The sequence below is a fragment of the Oncorhynchus masou genome, chromosome 21, assembly GCF_036934945.1.
Source record: "Oncorhynchus masou masou isolate Uvic2021 chromosome 21, UVic_Omas_1.1, whole genome shotgun sequence".
In the NCBI taxonomy this organism is placed as follows: domain Eukaryota; kingdom Metazoa; phylum Chordata; class Actinopteri; order Salmoniformes; family Salmonidae; genus Oncorhynchus; species Oncorhynchus masou.
The window spans coordinates 17,513,742-17,534,483 of NC_088232.1; the positions used below are offsets into that span (position 1 = coordinate 17,513,742).

Genomic DNA, 20,742 nt, shown 5'->3' on the forward strand with positions numbered 1-20,742 from the left:
AGGAAGTTTTTAATGGGTTGCGGGTGTTATGAAAAAATATTACAGTCTAATTTTAACCCAGTTAGAAAGTGTTCTTGTAATGAGAGCCCACGAGTGGACAGAGTACCACATTCCAGGCCAAGATTTACAGTTCTGTAATTGACGCCACCCCCTTTCAACAAGACCAATAAACTGCTCTCCCTTTATCTCTTTACGACTCTGAATGGCCCTGAGTAGTCAGAAAACATATACCAGACCCTTCTGCAAGTCAGCAGACCACCTGGTGATCTGCATGTGTATCCCAAGAGGACAGTCAGGAATTGTTACTCTTTGTAATGAAGATAAAATGGCATCAAGAGTACAAAAGGGCATTTAAACATGTTTTCTTCACTGTATTAAAACTGAAGGACTCATGACATGTTGATGTAACCTGAAACAATGTGATATCTTTCTTCTGATTTTCCTATGTCATAAAATAAGTATAATTGGTATTTTAGTGTAACATACAATATATGTCCAAGTCTGGGCTCTGGCTGGGCCACTCAAGGACATTGAGACTTGTCCCGAAGCCACTCCTGCGTTGTCTTGGCTGTGTGCTTAGGGTTGTTGTCCTGTTGGAAGGTGAACCTTCGCCCCAGTCTGAGGTCCTGAGCGCTCCGGTGCAGATCTTCATCAAGTATCTCGCTGTACTTTGCTCCGTTCATCTTTCCCTCTATCCTGACAAGTCTCCCAGTCCCTGCCACTGAAAAACATCCCCGCAGCATGATGCTGCCAACACCATGCATCACCGTAGGGATGGTGCCAGGTTTCCTCCAGATGTGAAGCTTGGAATTCAGGTCAAAGAGTTCAATCTTGGTTTCATCAGGACAGAGAATCTTGTTTCTCATGGTCTGAGAGTCCTTTAGGTGCCTTTTGGCAAACTCCAAGAAGGCTGTCATGTGGCTTTTACTGAGGAGTGGCTTCTATCTGGCCACTACCATAAATGCCTGATTGGTGTTGTGCTGCAGAGATGGCTGTCCTTCTCATTCCCCCTCAGGAGCCTGAAAAGATTTGGCATGGGTCCTCAGATCCTCAAAAGGTTCTACAGCTGCACCATCGAGAGCATCCTGACTGGTTGCATCACTGCCTGTTATGGCAACTGCTTGGCCTCCGACCACAAGGCACTACAGAGGTTGGTGCATGCGGCCCAGTACATCATTGGGGCCAAGCTTCCTGCCATCAAGGACCTATATCAGCTGGTGTCAGAGGAAGGCCCTAAAAATTGTCAGACTCCAGCCACCCTAGTCATAGACTGTTCTCTCTGCTACCGCACCGCAAGCGGTACCGGAGCACCAAGTCGAGGTCCAAAAGGCTTCTTAACAGCTTCTACCCCCAAGCCATAAGACTCCTGAACATCTAATCAAAGGGCTTCCCAGACCCCTCTTTTACATTGCTGCTTCTCTCTGTTTATAATTTATGCATAGTCACTTGAACTCTACCTACGTGTACATATTACCTCAATTAACCGGTTGCCCCGCACATTGATTCTGTACTTGTACCCCCTATATATAGCCTCGCTTGATATTTTACTGCTAATGTTGAATTATGTTACTTTTATTTTCAATTTTTTACTTTACATCTTAAAGCATTGTTGGTTAAGGGCTTGTATAAGTAAGCATTTCACCTGTTGTATTCGGCGCATGTGACAATTTGTTTTGATGATTTGATTCTGGAAGGTTATCCCATCCCCAGAGGTACTCTGGAGCTCTGTCAGAGTGACCATCGGGTTCTTGGTCACCTCCCTGACCAAGGCCCTTCTCCTCCGATTGCTCATTTTGACCGGAATACTTTAAGAATGCACTATGTGTCCATTGCACTGCACACAATTTAAACTTTGTCTTGAATGATGCATGACAAGATATACCAGAGATAAGAGACTGTTGATATTGCATCTACACAACTCTTACGGCAGTTCACCAGTTTGAAAGAAATCGCAAACATCTTTTTATGTTCAAGTCCTCATGAACTGTTTTCTGCTAAAGATAACCGGTTTGCATCTGCCAATTTATTGGCTGTCCAGTATCCAGACAACCTGTCCCCAGAGCTTCCTATACAGTTACTCTTTCCGTAACGTGTCGAGGCCGGCAAATTAAGGAGAATGAGCGCCTCAATTAAAGATGTTACAGAACAACTCCCTTCTGCCCAGTTTCCCTGTTGTTGCTACAGCAATCAAGCTGTTTTTACCACACCTGAAACTGTCACATCTGCAGAGAGATCGTTTTCTAAAGTAAAACTCATAAAGAACTACCTAAGAAGCATTAGGCTGTGTTTTTGAACACCGGAGTAAGCTCCACTCATTGCACTGGCTACATTTGTTCGCTGACATCCACTCATACTGTACTTTCAATTAGTTTATGTTTTAGTCCCATTCTTGAAGCCCAAGAAACAAACACTTATCTTCCTCGTACATATGGAAATTAAAAAGGTTTATTACTTTTGAGGGTTACTGTCAAAACAGTTTATTAAATAAAAATAGACATTTTGACAGGCGCATGGGCCCCCAGAGCTTGTGGGCTCCCCTCAATGCGGAGGGTCCGGTACGCCAGTGCTACATACCCCAGTAATGTAATTGAGTATGTAATATCATCCTCAATAAGATGGTGTTTCTCAAATCCATCATCAGAACATTTAATTATCCTCCTAAAACAGCTACTGAAAGTGTAGAAAGAATCAAACAGGCTAAAAAGTGCATGCTTAAACTAAAAGGAAACACCACTGTCCTTATGGCATTGCTGCCTCTAAGTTTACAACACAAATCTCCAAATGAACTCTGCCAGTCTCTTAACGTTGGTCTGATTCATGCCTGCGTCTGTTAAAAACCTGCCAGGTGTGGTTTTCTACAAGGATCTTTACATATGTACATATACTGTAGAAGTATTGTATTTTCCTGAAAAATAAGTTTATGTAGAATTTCTGTGAGAAATAAATTAGCAGACAATTCTTTACATAACCCCCAATTTATTCAATATACATTTATATAAATATTTTACAGTATTAACAGTATATAAAGTAGAAAGTAGGATCAAAACAAAAGGGAAACATTTTTATTAAAGGAGAATGATAGTAACACATTAATTCAAAAATAAAGCCTTTGACAAATCCTGCATATTAGCTTGGGGAAATTAAAGAGTTATGGATTAAATATAACAACAGCATTTGACACAAAGCCACCACAGTTAAATCCTCAGTGAGATTAATTAAAGTCAATGGACAAATAATCACAGCAGTGTTTTAACTGCGTTATATTTTTTTCCCAGTTTTTACTGAATGTGATACTGCTGAACTACAAAAGAAACCCACTTTAAAAATCTGAGAATTGCTGGTATGTGAGACAATGGCTTTCAACAAATGGCATTATTTGGTGTCCAAGTGTTTAAAAGGTTGAGCAGGTGTGCTCATGAAGTGCTCAATTTAATGTACACTATATTGCACAGAAACAGAATTTGACACTGAATCCAGGTCACACAAGAAGACAGACATCATCAGAAGAAATGGGAAGTCATATGGGTCAGGAAGACATGTTTAAATTACAAGAACTCCGATATTATTCCATGTAGAGAGAGGGAGCTATAAGAGAGGCATATGAGAAAAAAGTGAGCACATGTATGGAATCATAAGCTTTGGAAAATTGAGAATAAAGCTTGACAGTACAAAAATATTGCCTAAAAACAAACATATAAACACATTTAAACTTTTGGCGTCGATTCACATTGGTTCATAGGTTAAAGCTGCAGCTATTGGCTCCCACACAAGGGGTAGTGGCAGTCCACAGCAGACCCTTATTATAACGATCATTATGCTTAGAAGAGTCGTTCCACAAAATGAGTCCCTTTTGCATTCCTTTAATATTTAAAGTAGAAATTTTGCACCAATATTTAAAAAAAACAAGTCCCATTTAATGTATACCAAAACTTTCAATACAGCTGATTATTCATATTAATAAAGACTTTCTAAAGTGCAAAGATTCAGCATTTTGGCATGTCCCTTTGTGCACCCTCTGTGACTTCTAGGAAGATTTTAACCCATTTAACCTTGAACCGGGAAAAAGTGTTTTTTATTAAGTTGAACATGTGCTCTTTATGACAGAATTATGTGAAAGTTTTTACCAAGTTACCCTACCCAAAATTGACACATTTTGTTGAACGACCCACAAGGCGTTCAAAGTGCACATTCGTTTACAACTTCAGACTCAGGCTGCGCTTTCCCTTCCCTTTCTTCACAAATAGCTTCCTATTCCCTATATAGTGCACTACTTTGGACCAGAGACCTATGAGCCCTGGTCAAAAGTAGTGCACTACATAGCTCTGGTCAAAAGTAGTGTGTTACACATAGGGACTATGGTGTCATTTGGGAGGCAGATCAGTTTCTATTCAAACACCTTCCCTACACTCTCCATTGAGCATGCATAGAAGCCATTACTCTGCACATATTGTTCTGTACTATTAAAAAATGCTATATTTTTCAATCTACAAAGAAAGTTTGCCTCAGCATTAAGGTAAACTTGGCATTTGGCACAATCATAAGAATGTACGATTCTTGTAAACATCGACCCCAATTTATAATTCAAAGGAGCCACATACAGACCCTTATATTGAGACATAAAAAAATATATATATTCAAATATAAGGCTTTGGCCACATATAGTACGGTGGGTCGACTGCATGATTTAAGCACCAGCCACGGATTTAAAAAACGAACCACAGAAACTGATCACAGTAATGTCACATTTCCTGGTTTTCCAGAAATCCTGGATGGAGGATTCCAGATTTCCTGCTTATTCCCTCCTTATTTCGGGAAAACCTGTGAATTTTGGGAAAGTTACAACCCTAGTTGGGAGTAACCAGAGTGGGCAGACCAGCCTGGTCCCATATCAGTTTGTGCTGTCTTGCCAAGTCCTAATGACCATACGAGTTGGCAAGACAGCACAAACAGATCTGGGACCAAGCTATGGGAAGACATCTCACTGACAGGTTCCTACTGGTCCGCTGTGGTGAGTATAGGGTCAGAGTGGTTTGGCTGCAGATTGGTCGTGATCGAACTCGGTCTTCTCATTAGCAGCAGCATGAGGCTGGATCACAATTGGTTCTTGTTCCCCTGCAGGGAGAACAGAGATGTACTGTTAATTCACTGAGCTCTTCGAGTCCAAGCCAAGACACAAGCAGGCAGAAATGACCTATTTGAAAAATATACTTTTATTAGTCCATATGAAATTAAAATTTGAATTCTGCTTTTTTGAACCAACCCTTCCTATTAGTAATGATAATAAACATTTTCAAAACATGTTTTGTAAATGTAGCTGATGCGAAATGGCTAGCTAGTGAGCGGTGGTGCACACTGGTAGCGTTTCAATCGGTGACGTCACTCGCTCTGAGACCTTGAAGTAGTGGTTCCCCTTGCTCTGCAAGGGCCGCGGCTTTTGTGGAGGGATGGGTAACGATGCTTTGAGGGTGACTGTTGACGTGTCCAGAGCGTCCCTGGTTCGCGCCCAGGTCGGGGCGAGGGGACGGACGTAAAGTCTATACTGTTACATAAACATAGGCTGCATTCTTTTTCCACTAATTGGTCTTTTGACCAATCAGATCAGCTTTTTTTGCCAATAACTGGGCTGCCTGTGTAAACAGCCATTGATTAACAGAACAACATTAAAGCATGGCCTTAATCATGTCAACATCACAAAGAACGCATGGTTGGCAATGGGGGAAAGTATTGGAATTGGAATTAGTTCAGCTAGTGGTGTGAAGTAACACGACAAACTTTTTAGATAGAGCTGTAGCATGAAAGACTAAAGAAAGGTACCAACAACAAAAGTAATCACAGTGATAAGCACACTGGCATAGTTAGAGTTAGTGAGCACATTCAGAGCTGAATTTCCAATTGCCAAAAGCATATGGGATAATAAGCTGCTAGCCCACAATAGCACTAATCAATGGGCGTAAGCAGTAAGCACGATATACAATATACAAAGAGTGTTAAAGCCGACGCAGTTTGGAGTTTCAACTGAGTTGCCAGAGGTTGCCCTAGCGTCTGGCTGAGCCATTATTATTAAAGTCTCGCCACCGGCTGTGAAATTAAAAAACATTTTCAGACTCCTACTTCAGTGTGCGCTGGACCATCTTAAAAGTGATGTCCAGGTTGCTCTAAACAAAGAGGCTGGTTCTAAAACTAGCTTCTAAAGATGTATTGTTTGACCCACACAGACATCATACTTATGGAGTGGCTGCAGATCTGACTTTTCTGAACCCCTCTTCCCAATTTGTATTTATTTATTTTACCTAACTAGGCAAGTCAGTTAGAACAAATTCTTATTTACAATGATGACCTAGTGGGTTAACTTCCTTGTTCAGGAGCAGAATGACAGATTTTTTACCTTGGCAGCTCGGGGATTTGATCCACCAACCTTTTGGTTACTGGCCCAACGCTCTAACCACTAGGTTCCCTCCTGCCCCAAAATGGCTAAAGGCCCCAAAGGTTTTGCAGGATTCTCTACTTTAAGCACTACTTGTAGACAACAGGCTACTGGTGGCAAATGGTGCTTGTTTAATACAGTTGCAAATAATACATGTCTGCAAAATCACATTGATAGTATTCTACATAACAGAACCAAATATAATAAGTGTCATGACGTTGGCCTCTATGAGTACAGCGAGCACCATCCCCCGCTCTCTGCTTCTACAACCAGACTACTGTGGTCAGAGGTCATAAATTCCTCAGAAGACCCTGCCTCAAGGCCACACAGTATTAGAGAGAGGGTACATTTTCAGAGGACAAAGGAAATCCTTCCACCTCACAGAACTTGAGGTACGAACAAATTTCATGTTCCAGAGAAAGTGTAAAAGATCGGTGAAGAATCCAGGTACGAACTGGTGCGTTTGTCACAACTTGGGAAGCTCAAGAGAGACGGCGTGGCCACATTACCATAACACTGTTTATATAATAGCCTCAGATATGAGGGTTACATCTAATTGTTGTATAAGATGAATGAGTGAGTATGATACTGTTTGTATAATGGTGTAATATGATTGTGGACTGTTGAAGAAAAATACAATTCCCAATTGGATTTGAACTAAATCAGAGGACCGCCCCTGAGCCAAGTTAGGGTCAGACATCCTGGGACAGCCCTTTTCTGCCATTCCGAATAAAACCCAACTTTGAGAAATTATCAGCAGGACATGTTTTTCTCCATTAGGAGGGGGACAAAGGTTGTAGACCAAGCTTACCTCAATTACGAGATGGCTAAAGGTTGTAGAATCTTTTAACCATACCACGTGGTTAAACTCTTAAGACTATCGTTACCGACAGAATAAGAACAAGTCTTTGATACTAATTACTAGTCTGCAGCTAGGAATTCGGTATCAATTGAACGCGAAGAACGACAACCGCCGAAAACATCCATTCAATAACAAATGTCACTTTGAACTATCCCCTCTAACCAAGACGAGAGAGAGAGAGACGGACAATTCTACAAAAGAAAGACTTTTCACCAGCGATCAAGACGACACACTGAGCGTAAATATATATATTGATTGCAATTGTTCCCGAATTATTGAGCGTTCATGTGTTATAATTAACTCTGTAGGGACTTCTCAGTCGACCCCCCATTGCCCCTTTGTCTAAAAAGCCGCCATGCCGGGTTCAGCCCACTAGGGCACATTCTATAATTTCATGTAACCATATTTACAGTTTGTTTGTGCATTTCTGTGAATTACTTAGTTAGTAATAAATAAATGATTTAAGACAATTGATGTATGGATGACTCATAGTGAAGACTGGATTCGTGCAGATAACCAACAATTTACAACGTTTGGAATGAGACTAACGTAAGGTAAAATAAATAAATCATTAATCAGAAGACTATTGATCAGATATGAAAATATCTGAAAGGTTATATTGGGAAATTATAACTTTGTAATCTGAATACTTTCCTTGGTGCCCCAACTTCCTAGTTAATTACAGTTACATGATTATTCAGTTTAATCGAGTAACTAATTACAGAAAATCTTTGATAAAAACGAAGTCTTCAGTTTAATGATAGTAAAGACACGACATAAGCATAGTGTAACGTTACTGTAAGACAAAAAACACCACCTAATTTCTTATATGATTTTAGGATGGTTGTGCGATTGGTCGCATTTTTCTCATGTGGCCAAAACTCAACAGCATGCCCCAGTAGCAAAATATGTGCGTTAACCACAGGTAGGTTATGCTACAGCTCATTCACTCTACATCATTCAAAACAACACTGTATAACTCAAGATCTAAATGCAAGATCAAATGGTTAGTATGTAGATTCTGCATGGACGTTGCACCAGTAGAACTTTATAATTATAATTCACGATTGACAGTGAGAAATGTGAAGCCTCTGCCTAATACTTAAAGGACTATCTAGTTCCCCCCAGGCCTCGCCTCCCCCCAGGCCTCGCCCACACTCACCCCTGTCCTGCTCAGCTCTGATCTGAGCCTCCAGGTCGTCTGGGTCTACGTATCCGTGCTCCTCCTCCAGTGGCTTGCACCTGCCACAGCAGAAAAAGCAGCAGCAACAGCAGCAGCAGAGGGTGAAGATCCCACAGCACACCATCAGGGTCTGGGAAATAAAGAAGGGATTTGTTTCACACAGGGCATAATTGACATAAGTTGTCATGCATACACTTGTAAGTGTTAGAAAACTATAATGACCTTAATAATTAACATGCAGTACAATTTAGCAACGCCAAGGTCGTGAGTTAATTTCTAACGGGATCACATACGCTTAGTAAAAATGTACAGTATGCACTCACTGTACAATAAGTAACTTTTGGGTAGAAGCATCTGCAAAGTGTATACATATGAACATGTGTAAGCCCTAAAAGACTTCTCACCTTAAACCAGCACTTGTGAATGAGGAAGTAATATTTAACGCTCTCGTCTCCAAACTGCTCGGCCACATAGAGGCCCATGGAGCCGTACTCATCGTAGACCTTCCTCTTGGTCTCGTCGTTGAGGATGGAGTTGGCATTGTTGATCTCTTTAAACTTCTCAGCTGCCTCTGGATTGTCTGGGTTCTTGTCAGGATGATTCCTCAGTGCTAGTTTCCTGGGAGGAGGAGGACTTTTATTTATATTGTCACAGGGAAACTTCAAGTCGTGCTCTGCTTTTATTCACATGAGTAAGTCATGGGACAGTTTGAGTTTAGAAATATAATAGGAGAATCATTTGACCTCATTTGCAAAAACCACAGAGCAGGTAATCAGGTTACCAGTATGCAAATATGTATTTTGTTTTATATCTACTAGAAATCTTCCAAAAAGAGTAAGGACAGCCTATGCTATAGTTTCACTTAATGGTGCTTTCATTAAGAAAACAGATGTGTTTTTAACTGTTCTGTAGTCTTTCTCAAAGCATTTGTCTGTGGTTGAGAGTTTTATAACCAGGGGTGAAAGTAAGGCGGTATGGTCCGGCAAAATAAAGTGGGTGTATGCCGTACCAGTAAAACATCACAATAATTAAATAGAAATGTCAAGGAAACTGTAGGCTATTATACCACTATTTATTATTACCGTATGTCAGAGGCATGACAAATGAGCTAATGACAACAGGTGGTATAGCCTACACTCTATAATGTGACAAGAACACTGACATTTTGCCAAGGCAGAGATGATGGGCGAGACAGAGACGTGCGTGCGGACAGCAGTTGACGCATACATTTTGGCCTAATGACAATCGCCTCTTTCCATTCACCACTGTTTGGAGGCTGGAAATATGTTTATGACACAATAAAAGGTAATACATTTTAAAAGTTAAATGACAAATCTTTACGACTAGGCCCACAGAGATCCTATTGAATTAACAGGGATTCTATATGTCGTTCCAAGATTAGGCCCATAAAATGTTTTGCTGCACATATAGGAGGTCCCATACCAGGAAAAAAATGTGATCTACTTTCACCCGTTTATACCTGTATGCCTTCTTTATTTCACCTGCGGATGCTCCCTTCTCCAGTTCAAGTATATTGTATAGACTGTCACCTGTGGTGGACATCTTACGTTGAGGCCTTTGGTTTGGTTCCGCCATGTTTTAGATCTGCAACAATGATAAATACAACAGCTATGGCTGGTATGCCATGAGGATATAGTGAAAGATCATAGGCTTTGCTTGTGTTTTAGCTCATGACACAAGGATGCAAAAAATGTGCACATTATGTTTCTGTCTGCCACCAGCCTGCATTCGACCCCATCAATTACTCATTAACCCCACCCCACACCAGTGTGTTAGAGATGTTGATGATAAAAGCACGGCCTGACTCTTCTCTCTTAACTTCCTTCATACTGGACACAGAGACATAAAAATGGTCTCCACTAGTTAATCTGACTCTGGGGAAGTAGATAAAGGCCTCGTTGCCAAAATCCTGAAGTATTCCTTTAAATAAACACCATCACAAAGATCATTATTCACTACTTTGTTAAGGGCAGGTCTTTGGGATTTAATTTATGAATTTAAGAAAATGCATTTCAAAGGAACAGAATGGCATATTTTGAGTAAGTAATTCAGCCCCCAAAAATATATATTTTGAAATAGACCTCAAGGGTTCATTTTAAGAGTTGTTTGGCAAGGATAGGCTATGTCATGGAAAGAACAGGTGTTCTTAATGTTTTGTAATCTCAGTGTACGTGTGAAATTAGTTTCAATATAGTTTTGGTGTAGTCAGGGGCACACCACGAGGGATTTTGTGCCCCATGATAAGATATCACATTGGGCCCCACCACCAAAGGCCACACCAACCCTGCGCAATTGCTGTAACCACACACCTCCAGAACCCAATTGACCCATTCAAAGCTTTAAATAACTCTACCTTTGCAGGCTTGCAACTCTCTTGTAGTCCAATATTTATTGTACGATATTTATTGACAGTGAGCTGTGAAAATATAACACTGTGCAGACAAGCATGCAATATTCTGCATAAAGTGGAATTAACTATTTGATGCAAGACGGATACCCTCTATAAGAAATGTGCTAAAGGCCATTTTCTACAGTCTAAATTGTAAAATTCTTGAATGGAAAATTCTCTTAAAATGAATGAATAACTTAAAACAAATATAACTTAAATATACATGAACCTCTTCAATGAAAATAAATTATCATAATCTATAGAATGACATAACAAACAAAATAATAAAATCAGCAGTCGATTTTTGAACTAAGTATTACATACCAACTAGAAAATAAGCAGCTGTAAAAGTGGAAATGGAAAACAAAATGGAAGTGAAAAGGCCTGATGGTGGCGCACTTAACTAGGTCAAGTGGTCACCAAATCAATAGGTTTCTTCCACTTGGGGTCTTGACTGTGCATAACTAATTTTATGGCAATCTAGCCATTACTTTGAGATACATCTTGTTCTCAGTCTGTTCTCAGTCTTGTTCTCAGCCTGTGGGCATCATGTTTGTAGTGATCCAATATCCATAGCCATGCCATTTAACAGTTAACCACTGGCCTTTGCTCAGCGTTAACCCAGCGCCCCAAAAAAAGCCTTCTTGCTAGCAAAGTCAATGATTAAGTCTTCGAAGTCCAGCTTTCTAGCTAACTGCCTTTCAATGGACATCATGACAAGACTGCAAAGCCTGTCCTGGGACCTCAAATAGTTCATCAGTTTTAGCTTACTGAAAGCTCTATCCGCAACAGTCACAGGCAGCGTGCAAAATATATACGTAAAGCAATGCACACTTCTCCAAAAATGATTTACAGCTGCATCTTACAAATTGTATTCAGGTGACCAAGAGGGGATAAATTAGGGGGGAGAGTGGCAGCATATACAGTGTCCAGGTGTCTTACTTCATTTTGAAACTGTGGTGTAAGATCTCTGGAATACTCCATGATCAGTGGTTGGTACACAGAATGGACTTTATCCTCACTAATCTGCCCAACTTTCAAAACAGCATAAAATTATTCTACATTTTTTTGCAGTGGTGTGGAACCTTGTGTCCAAGTAACTTGTGATGTTGTCCATAGCAGTAAAAAAAAAACACTGTGTTCCCAAAACATCGTTGCTGCACTGCCCTGAGCTGTCTCATCTTGAGAGATCTCATCATGGAATATCTTCCTTTTCCTCTGGCGGCTGTGTTCCTTGCTAAATTGAGGTGCAACATCCCCCTGTTCTAAACAATGGCGAAACAGTTACCAACACCTGCGCCGAACGTTGTGCAACAGGTCATTCATATGTTTACCTAAGTAGTTAGAAGGGTCAGAGCCAGTGACACAATAAAACATTGATTCGGTTAAGGTGAACCGTCACTCCAAAACTAGCGGACCAATGGAAACGCATTGTCTACACCTCCCTCTGAACCCCGTACTTCACGGAAAAAATAATGCCAAAACTCGCAAATCGAAAACACTGGCAGTGAAAGCAAAGATACTAGTTAGCGTAATCAAAAAGTAGTACATGCGGGCAAAAGCGTAGGCAAAATGTATTCAATAGGATTGGTTGCGGGGAAAGTTTAACCGAAAACGATTTTTGCATTCGTTTTTAAATATATATATATATTTTTTTTTTTTTTAAACATGACATTTAACATTATTTGCTTACACATTTTGGGGTTTTGCTTTTGAGGTCTTACTTTTGGTTTACAATTCTATACATTTTGCTTTCAGTTGTTTGGTTTTTGATTTCAACATCCATTATTCCACCCATCCACAAAAATGTTACATTCTCAACTTTGTTTTTCATGTTAACGATGTATTTTATTTTGAATTCAATACATATGGCGTGAAATTGACCCCATAGGCCTGACGGTCTTAAACTTAGACTTATTTAGGAAAGTCAAGGACAGGGAGGACATAACTTTAAAAATGGCAGAGTACTTAAAGTCAATTTCGTTTTGAGTCAATATGATGCTCTCAGCTCTCCTAGTGTTAAATGGTTACATTTGTGACTGCCTAGCCAACTATCTCCTGGTTGAGCCTGTAAGAGATTGCCAAGCCTATTGTGATTATTACTGTTACATCAGGTTATTATGTTCTATTCTCATTAAATATAGGCGTATTATGTGTAGGTCTATGTGAGTCGCATATTTTGTAAGAGTAGTGGATTTACGTAGGCCTACAAGACTATTGGTCTGTAATGCGAAATCACATTTTAGATGGTTTGTTGGGTGCGATCGATTACAGTAGAGTATAGCGTGGCCTAACCTTTTATGATAATTTGAATGCCCACATTTCGGCACACCTATATTTTTGCTGGCCCTGACATTAACGAATTTCTGCCTACACCGCTGCTTTTGGCATTATAATGCTTGTAGAGCAGTCTGATGGGAGTTTGAATAGGATCTTCCTGGGCGTTAGCGAACAAACACTTGATACTCATCGTCGACATCTCTAACACACCCAGTACTGACCTACAGCATTACCATTCAAACATGCTCGTTGAATTAACCTCTGTTGTTTATTAATTTGAGAAAATAAAACAATTGATCTGCCATTAAAGATTGATCCTGAAACAGACTGTCAGAAAGTTACGCTTTCAGTTGGTTAGATAAACTATGCATGAGGAAGTCAAGTGCATAACCCACAAATAATCACACACTGCCACATTCTACCCACTTTGTTTCGACGGGGGTCGATAGTCTCCTGGTGTCCGTGGCACAATTATTATTATTATATTAAAAATAACAAGTGTAGACTCACAGAAACAAAATCTCCCAAAACAAAACTTGCCGGTGACTTCAGGAAGTAGAACATTTCATTATAGCCTGCCAATTCCGGTTTGTAGTCACCGGGTTCGCTTGTGGCGGGTTTGCGCATAAAAATCACACACGCGCTCTAGTTGTACTGGAATGTAATTGCGACCATATGCATAGAATCTTTGTCTTGTGTTTCTATCCGCGACACATGGAAAATTGAACACATATAGTAGAACACGTAACAGCATTACATTATTACAAACAATGTTCATTGTTCTTGTTGAAAAAAATACTGTTTATTCTTGATGCCTTATGAAAACACAGATGCGCCAAACTATTTGTATTATACCAATAACAACCTATTTCTGTTAACAGCCTACTAAGTAAAGAAATAAGAATAATTTGATAGAACACTAAATAGAATGTGATACAAATATCTACATAATAAGAATCACATAACATTCAGGTCATGTGCATTATCAACCAAGTTGATCAACCAAATGTTACGTTTGGTGTGAAACAACTATGTTCAGTTTGGTAGTAGATGGAGAGATGTCACTGGAAGTCCCATCATTGTGGGTTCATGGCATTGATGGCAATCTTTCCCTGGTTTCTATTGGCTTCTATGTGTCTGTGTTCATCAGCTATCTTCTCCAGGGTAAACATGCTGCCGATCACTGGCCTCAGCAGGCAGGGGGAGGTGATAGGGTCTGAGAAGTGAGGTAGTGCCCTTTCTGAGAAGGCTCTCACCAGATCTGCACAGGAAAAAAAACACATGGACACACACTTTACATTCAGGAAGTATTAACAAATACAGTGCTGTAGGGGAAAGGGATAATTATTTAATTGCATGATGTACGAGTTAGAGGTTTGAGAGCAGCAGGTTGCTTAGCAGTTAAGAACATTGGACCAGTAACTGAAAGGTTGCTAGTTCGAATCCCCGAGCTGACTAAGTGAAAAATATATCGGCGTGCCCTTGAGCAAGCCACATGACCCTAATTACATTAGGGTCACCGTCAATAATGGCTAATCAGGGGGAGTAGGATATGCAAAAAACAGTACTGCACTCATTACTTAGAGAGACTTGGTCATTTCTTCAAACAATAATCTTTATTTAATATTGATTAATTATTGCAATAATAAAACCGTCAACCCTATTAGGCTGAGAGCCTACCCTTTACAGACAATGCACAGTTTATATAGCTGATACCCAGAATGCTTGGTTCCACCACTCCCATATAGATTGGGGGGGCATCATAAGCCACTTTGGGTTCATCCTCTGGTCATCTGCCTCTGGTGCTGTCTCCCAGATGCCAGGATAATTAGGAATACTGAGGCCTTTGTTCTGTTCCTCCAGGCTTGCTCTATCTTGGTGACTCCCACCATATCTTATCAATGGAATGCCAGCTGTAGGTTTTTAATCACCAAGCCATCACTTAATCAATTGCCAGCCCAAGCTCCATAAAGACTCCTCTCAGATAACTCAGAAAGGAGAGAGTCCTAAGAACCTTACTCTATTAAATAAAACAACAATTTGGTGCATAAATATCACACAACCTTGTAATCCTGCTACCACGTCCTCTCCCAGTTGGACCCACCAATGCAGTCTAGAATGACATCTGCTAAAAAATATATTTATATTTTAAGTCTACTTTGATTAAATGTTTTCTCTGCATATATTTATCTCTCTGTATGTGTAAGATTTGTACACACCCACTGAGTTGTTTGCATATAATAGACATATTATCAAAAACTCATTCAATGTTGCAAGCACAAACCCTTGATTCATAATTAAACTGCATGGAATGGCAAATGCTCTGCATCAGACCGCAAGGCGCTACAGAGGGAAAGTGAGTACAGCCCAATACATCACTGGGGCAAAACTCATCCAGGACCTCTATACCAGGCGGTGTCAGAGTAAGGCACTAAAAATGCTCAAAGACTCCAGCCACCCATAGACTGTCCTCTCTGCTGCTGCACGGCAAGCAGTACTGCTGAACAGTTAATCAAATGGCTATCCAGACTATTTACATTGACCCCTTTATTATTGTTGTTTATTGAATGTATGCATTGACTGTCTTGCGCTGGCTCTATGCGTACTCACTAAACTCTGCCCACACACTCACACATACTACACTGACACTCCAACACACACACACACACGACATACGCTCACACACAAAAAACACGCACACACATGCATATTGGCATCACACACAGATAACGCTTTTCCACATAGGCTGTTGCTACTCTATTATCTATCCTGAATGCCTAGTCACTTTTACCCCTACATATACTGAATAAAAATATAAATGCATCACTCAACAATTTCATTGATTTTACTGAGTTACAGTTCATATGAGGAAATCAGTAAATTGGCCCTAATCTATGGATTCCACGACTGGGAATGCAAATATGGATCTGTTGGTTACAGAATAAAATGGGCCTCACAATGGGCCTCAGGACCTCATCACTGTATTTTTGTGCATTCCAATTGCCATCAATAAAATGCAATTGTGTTCATTGTCTGTAGCTCATGCCTGCCCATACCATAACCCCACTGCCACCATGGGGCACTCTATTCACAACGTTGACATCAGAAAAACACTCGCCCACACGATGCCATACACATGGTCTGCGGTTGTGAGGCCGGTTGGACGTTCTGCCAAATTCTCCAAAACGACATTGGAGATGGCTTATGGTAAAGAAATGAACATTTACTTCCCTGGCAAAGCTCTGGTGGAAATTCTTGCAGTCTGAATGCCAATTGGTCACTCCCTCAAAACTTCAGACATCTGTGGCATTGTGTTGTGTGACAAAACTGCACATTTTAGAGTGGCCTTTTATTGTCCCCAGCACAAGGTGCACCTGTGTAATGATCCTGCTGTTTAATCGGCTTCTTGATTTGCCACACCTGTCAGGTGGATAGATTATCTTGGCAAAGGACACATGCTTGCTAACAGGGATGTAAACACATTTGTGCACTAAATTTGGAAGAAATATGTTTTTTTTGTGTATATGGAACATTTCGGGGATCTTTTATTTCAGCTTATGAAACATGAGACCAACACTTTACAACACCAACACTTTCCCTACGGTGGAGCATGTTAGTGGCAACATCATGCTGTGGGGATGTTTCTCAGTGGCAGGGACTGGGAGACTAGTCAGGATTGAGGCAAAGATGAATGGAGCAAAGTACATTAGGTTTCTTGATGAAAAGCTGCTCCAGAGTCCTGAGGACCTCAGATAACGACCCTAAGCACACAGCCAAGACAATGCAGGAGTGGCTTTGGGACAAGTCTCTGAATGTCCTTGAGAGGCCCAGCCAGAGCCTGGACTTGAACCCAATCAAACATCTCTGGAGAAACCCATCCAACCTGACAGAGCTTGAGAGGATCTGCAGAGAAGAATGGGAGAAACTCCCCAAATACAGGTGTGCCAAGCTTGTAGCATCATACCCAAGAAGACATGAGGCTGTAATCGCTGCCAAAGCTGCTTCAATAAAGTATTGAGTAAAGGGACTGAATACTTATGTAAATGTAATATTTCCTTTTTTTATATACAAAATTTGCAAACATTTCAAAACCTGGTTTTGCTTTGCGATTATGGGGTAGTGTGTGCGTGAATGTGTGTGTATAGGTTGATGAGGGGAAAAGGCTGTAACATAACAAAATGTGGAAAAAGTCAAGGGGTTGAAGTCGGAAGTTTACATACACCTTAGCCAAATACATTTAAACTCAGTTTTTCCCAATTCCAAACATTTAATCCAAGTAAAAAATTTTTTTTTAGGTCAGTTAGGATCACCACTGTATTTTAAGAATGTGAAATGTCAGAATAATTATTATTTATTTCAGCTTTTATTTCTTTCATTACATACATTCCAGTGGGTTAGAAGTTTACATACACTCAATTAGTATTTGGTAGCATTGCCTTTAAATTGTTTAACTTAGGTCACATGTTTTGGGTAGCCTTCCACAAGCTTTCCACAATAAGTTAGGTGAATTTTGGCCCATTTCTCCTGACAGTGCTGGTGTAACTGAGTCAGGTTTGTAGGCCTCCTTGCTCGCACACGCTTTTTCAGTTCTGCCCACAAATTTTGTATAGGATTGAGGACAGGGCATTGTGATGGCCATTCCAATACCTTGACTTTGTTGTCTTTAAGCCATTTTGCCACAACTTTGGAAGTATGCTTGGGGTCATTGTTCATTTTGGAACCAAGCTTTAACTTCATGACTGATTTTATTTTTTTATTTCACCTTTATTTAACCAGGTAGGCAAGTTGAGAACAAGTGTTTCCAGTTTCAGAGATTACTGATGTCTTGAGATGTTGCTTCAATATAATGAACATAATTTTCCATCCTCATGAAGCCATCTATTTTGTGAAGTGCACCAGTCCCTCCTGCAGCAAAGCACCCCCACAACATGATGCTGCCACCCCCGTGCTTCACGGTTGGGATTGTGTTCTTCAGCTTGCAAGCCTCCCCGTTTTCCTCCAAACATTACGACGGTCATTATGGCCAAACAGTTCTATTTTTGTTTCATCAGACCGGAGGACATTTCTCCAAAAAAGTACAATCTTTGTCCCCATGTGCAGTTGCAAACCGTAGTCTGTCTTTTTTTATGGCGGTTTTGGAGCAGTGGCTTCTTCCTTGCTGAGCGGCCTTTCAGGCTATGTCGATATAGGACTCGTTTTACTATGGATATAGATACTTTTGTACCGGTTTCCTTCAGCATCTTCAAAAGGTCCTTTGCTGTTGTTCTCGGATTGATTTGCACTTTTAACACCAAAGTATGTTCATCTCTAGGAGACAGAATGCGTCTCCTTCCTGAGCGGTATGACGGCTGCGTGGTCCCATGGTGTTTATACTTGCGTACTATTGTTGGTACAGATGGACGTGCTACCTTCAGGCGTTTGGAAATTGCTCCAAAGGATGAACCAGACTTGTGGAGGTCTACAATTATTTTTCTGAGGTCTTGGCTTATTTCTTTTGATTTCCCCATGACGTCAAGCAAAGACGCACTGAGTTTGAAAGTAGGCCTTGAAATACATCCACAGGTACACCTCCAATTGACTCAAATTATGTCAATTAGCCTATGAGAGCTTCTAAAGCCATGACATCACTTTCTGGAATTTTACAAGCTGTTTAAAGGCACAGTCAACTTAGTGTATGTAAACTTCTGACCCACTGGAATTGTGATACAGTGAATTTTAAGTGAAATAATCTGTCTGTAAACAATTGTTGGAAAAATTACTTGTGTCATGCACAAAGTAGATGTCCTTATCGACTTGCCAAAACTATAATTTGTTAACAAGAAATTTGTGGATGGTTGAAAAATGAGTTTTAATGACTCCAACCTAAGTGAGCTAAACGTTAGATAAATACTCCCACCATGCTGGGATAACATTAGCTAGCATGTCACCATGTGGAAAAGTGACTACACGAACGGTGAGCTAACAATAACTAGCTGGCTAGCTAGCGTTAAAAAGGCTTATGGGATCAATGTTTTCCCATACAAAACATGAACATGACTAATCAAATGACCTGTGAAGTCAGTTAAACATGTCAGCAGGGATGGAAATTAAGCTAGCCCGAGTCTTGTACTTTTCAGTCTGGTCTAGTAGACAATATGCCAAACTAGCCTGACACAGCAAACATTGCATGCCACCGATTCAGGACCTGAATGTAGAAATTGTGGTCTGCTGGCCAGTGCCTAAAATCCTTATGTTTACATCCTTGCACATCAGTCCCGTCCTTTCAGACGATCCCCCTATCACTGTTAGCCTTGAGGTCACTGAGGAGAACCAAGGGTTTTATCTTTCCTCTTGAGAATTTGAGTCAGAAGTAGTCACATAACTCATCGCAATACTTCACCTCTTCTGGCAAATAGTACCATAGACTGTCCTGCTTATCTAGTTGAGCATTCCAGATAATTCCTCCATCCCAGCAGAAATGTCCCATCCACATAGTAGGACTTTAGATGTGCAGATAGACCAAAGCCCAGTCTATTTTACTGTTACTGTAGTCATGTTGTTGGGTTATGGTATTTACGTATAGATATACCATTTTAGTAATCAACATAGCTAGCTAGTAAAAGTAACTATTTTTGGTGGTCTTTCAGACGGGCGGACCTGAAACCCAGTGACAATGCTCGGGTCTGCAATTGCCATTTTACATTGGGAAAGAGAAATGGCCCTGTATTTACCAGAAAAAGAAGCTCCACATAACAAAAGGGTTAAGAAATAATTTAAACATCACATATACACATTTCTGCGATAAAATGCCATGTGAATTGTTTTACTGAATGAAACTGAGGAGATGCACTCAGACCAGCCTTTGTGATTTAACTTATGAATAGGCAGGAATGACTGGGGCTTTCAGCAAGTAAGACACCGGGTAAGAAATAGTTTGAACATCACAGATATAAATTACCAATGTGCCCATCATAAAGTTAACTACATTACTTTAGTTGGCTGCTTTGAGCAAAACGCATGTTATATAACCTCATGTGTGTATGAACTATGTGTAATAATTTTTGGGACCATAGGCTTCCCTGAAAACAGGTACTGACAGGAGGCGTGACTAGAACACTGATCCAGTGTACCCTCAAATAAAGGTAAAAACAGAAACTGACTTGTTCAAAAATTATTTACAAGATATTTACAGATGTTCACTGTTGCAGTTCCTATTTTGGGAGCATGTGGTCCTTGAGAAACTCTAATCCAGCAAGAGGTTGTCATTCTGGATGGGGATGAAGCAAGTGTTCCTTCCAGAGATGTGAAGCTGCCCTTGGACCTGGTGCCAGTAAGGATGGTCTTTACTGAGCCTGTCAGACCCTCCCTCCTCCTGGATATAAAAATCATTCAACTTCACTGCCTTTTCAATGGTAAGGTCCCTTGCACCATATGGACACGACCTCCACCACTGCTGTGGTGCCCATCAGACCATCCGGTGAGGCACCCAGGATCCCAGAACATGTGACCCAAAGCCCTGACTCCTGCACATCCATCCCTGTAGCCATGTTGAATGCCTTGATTTCTCCAAAAAGTACAATCTTTGTCCCCATGTGCAGTTGCAA

General features: G+C 40.5%; 1 protein-coding gene across 3 annotated transcripts; it reads right to left on the bottom strand.

The window, feature by feature from the left end:
* Positions 1-3,047: 3,047 nt before the first annotated feature.
* Positions 3,048-13,763, bottom strand: LOC135507873 (dnaJ homolog subfamily C member 5B-like). 3 transcript variants are annotated; one of them, XM_064927607.1, is made up of 5 exons: positions 13,670-13,763; positions 9,950-10,074; positions 8,874-9,087; positions 8,449-8,599; positions 3,048-5,112 (listed from the first exon to the last, which is right to left on the bottom strand). In XM_064927607.1, exons 2-5 carry the CDS (start codon positions 10,063-10,065, stop codon positions 5,021-5,023), a joined length of 573 nt encoding a protein of 190 aa, XP_064783679.1. In that variant the 5' UTR covers positions 10,066-10,074; positions 13,670-13,763; the 3' UTR covers positions 3,048-5,020. The 3 variants fall into 3 exon arrangements, with proteins under 3 accessions (XP_064783679.1, XP_064783678.1, XP_064783677.1); XM_064927606.1 differs by having other exon boundaries at positions 9,950-10,104; positions 13,586-13,751; XM_064927605.1 differs by having other exon boundaries at positions 13,586-13,749.
* Between the last annotated feature and the right edge of the window lie 6,979 nt (positions 13,764-20,742).

Bases quoted from the DNA above. Each gene is read 5' to 3' on its own strand.
- LOC135507873 (XM_064927607.1), bottom strand. From the start codon at position 10,065: ATGGCGGAACCAAACCAAAGGCCTCAACGTAAGATGTCCACCACAGGT. The intron at 8,600-8,873 runs GTGAGAAGTCTT...TTTATTTCCCAG, and splicing joins TTCACAAGTGCTGGTTTAAG to ACCCTGATGGTGTGCTGTGG. The intron at 5,113-8,448 runs GTGAGTGTGGGC...TTCTCCCTGCAG, and splicing joins CAGAGCTGAGCAGGACAGGG to GGGAACAAGAACCAATTGTG.